The 1,899-nt window shown below is 54.8% G+C and overlaps 1 protein-coding gene across 1 annotated transcript; it reads left to right on the top strand.

Moving 5' to 3' along the window:
• Positions 1–562: 562 nt before the first annotated feature.
• Positions 563–1,531, top strand: LOC138378839 (melanoma-associated antigen 11-like). Its single transcript, XM_069464174.1, has one exon. It carries the CDS (start codon positions 563–565, stop codon positions 1,529–1,531), a length of 969 nt encoding a protein of 322 aa, XP_069320275.1.
• The last annotated feature ends 368 nt before the right edge of the window (positions 1,532–1,899 follow it).

Below are 1,899 nucleotides of genomic sequence, written 5' to 3'. Positions count from 1 at the left end.
GTGGGGACTCGAGAGAGCCCAGCCTACGGTCCTGACAGCACTGGGGGTACCAGGGCTGTGCGTGTATCTGCAGCCTGTAGGCCCCTCACTTCCTTTTATATCGGTTTCAGGAACCCACAGTGAGACATTGGTCTGAGGCGGGGTCCTCAGGTCACCGAGCAGAGGAGGCCCAGGCAGTGTCAGGAGTCCAGGTGATGTAAACACCCTGAATATGTGTCAGAGGCCCTGCCTTCCCCGGGACAGAGGGGACCCAATAGTGCCTGACCCCATCCACCCCCCCACTGTCAGCCCCGAAGCCTCCGGCTCTGCAGGCCTGCTGCCCTCACGGAGCCATTTCACTTCCTCGTTGAGGTGCTCAGGAGACAAGCCAACCAGGAGGAGAGGAGCCCTGGGAGGCCTGGAGCATGACCTAAGGAGAAGGCCTGTAGACTGGCCTTTGTTAGAGTCCCCAAGGAGTGGTTCTCACTGAGGCCAGTGACATGCTCCCTCTCTTCCCAGGCCTGTGTGTCTTCATCACCCATCTCCTGCCCACTCTTGCCTGCTGTCCCTGACCAGAGCCGTCATGTCTCACCGCCACGACCACAAGACCAATCAGCACGGCAGTCTTGAGGAAGGCCTCCAGGCCCAAAGCGAGGCACAGGGCCTGGTGGGTGCACAGGCTCCCGGGGCTCAGGAGGAGGGGGCAGCTGCCTCCTCCTCTACTGTGAACCCGGGCACCCTGGACGAGGTTGCTACTTCTGCAACACCGAGTCCTCTCCAGGGTCCTCAGGGAGCCTCCTCCTCCTCCACTGGCCTGGCCTCCAGTCCAGAGCCCCTCTCTGATGAGGGATCCAGCAGCGAAGAAGAGGAGGGGCCAAGCACCTCCCAGAATCTGTTAGACCCGGTGTCCGTGCTGCAAGAGGCACTAAAAGAAGAGATGTTTGATTTGGTTCATTTCCTGCTCCTCAAGTATCGCTTCAAGGAGCCGATCACCAAGGCACAAATGCTGAATATTGTGCTCAGAGATTACCAAGAATTCTTCCCTGAAATCTTCATGAAAGCCTCCGAGTACATGCAGATGGTCTTTGGCGTCGATGTGAAGGAAGTGGATCCTGCCAGCCACTCCTATGTTCTTGTCACCACCCTCGGCCTCACCTACTATGAGGAGCTGAATGATGACCAGCGCTTTCCCAAGTCCGGCCTCCTGATCATCATGCTGGGCTTGATCCTCTTTGAGGGCGACTGTGCCCAGGAGGAGGTCATCTGGGATGCACTGGGTGGGATGGGGGTGCATGCTGGGAGTGAGCACTACATCTACGGGGAGCCCCGGAAGCTCATCACCCAGGATTGGGTGCAGGAAGGGTACCTGGAGTACCGGCAGGTGCCCGACAGCGATCCTGTATGTTATGAGTTCCTGTGGGGTCCCAGGGCCTATGCCGAAACTAGCAAGATGAAAGTCCTGGAGTATGTGCTCAAGGTCAATCGGAGCGATCCCAGATCCTTCCCAGTCCTGTATGAAGAGGCTTTGAGTGATGAGGAAGAGGGGGTGTGAGCAGGAGTTGAAGCCAGGGCCAATGAGGGGGCAGGGCCAGTACACATCCAGGTCCCCTTCCAGCAGCTCCTCCTGCCCCATGAGAAATGAGTCGTTTCTTTACTCTGTGTTTGAAGAGAGCAGTCAGTGTTTTACATAGTGGAGGGTCCGAGTAGCTTGGGGAAACCACCAGTGCATAATAACCTTTTTGTGTTCCTGTTACAACATTTGGGTGACTTAGAAATTGATCTTTGTTTTCCTTATGGAATTTTACAAACTTTGTTCTTTTGCATAGAAGATTTAATTAACTTCAGCATCTAAATTGGTGAAAGATATTGAACACACATGTAATTTTGCTTATCAAAAGTAAGAGTTTGCTACTTTGTAAA

Source organism: Eulemur rufifrons, chromosome 30 (assembly GCF_041146395.1).
Source record: "Eulemur rufifrons isolate Redbay chromosome 30, OSU_ERuf_1, whole genome shotgun sequence".
NCBI lineage: Eukaryota > Metazoa > Chordata > Mammalia > Primates > Lemuridae > Eulemur > Eulemur rufifrons.
This window is presented reverse-complemented; position numbering and strand designations above follow the sequence as displayed.

What these genes read in the sequence shown, in the direction of transcription:
- LOC138378839 (XM_069464174.1), top strand. Translation starts at nt 563, where the DNA reads ATGTCTCACCGCCACGACCACAAGACCAATCAGCACGGCAGTCTTGAG.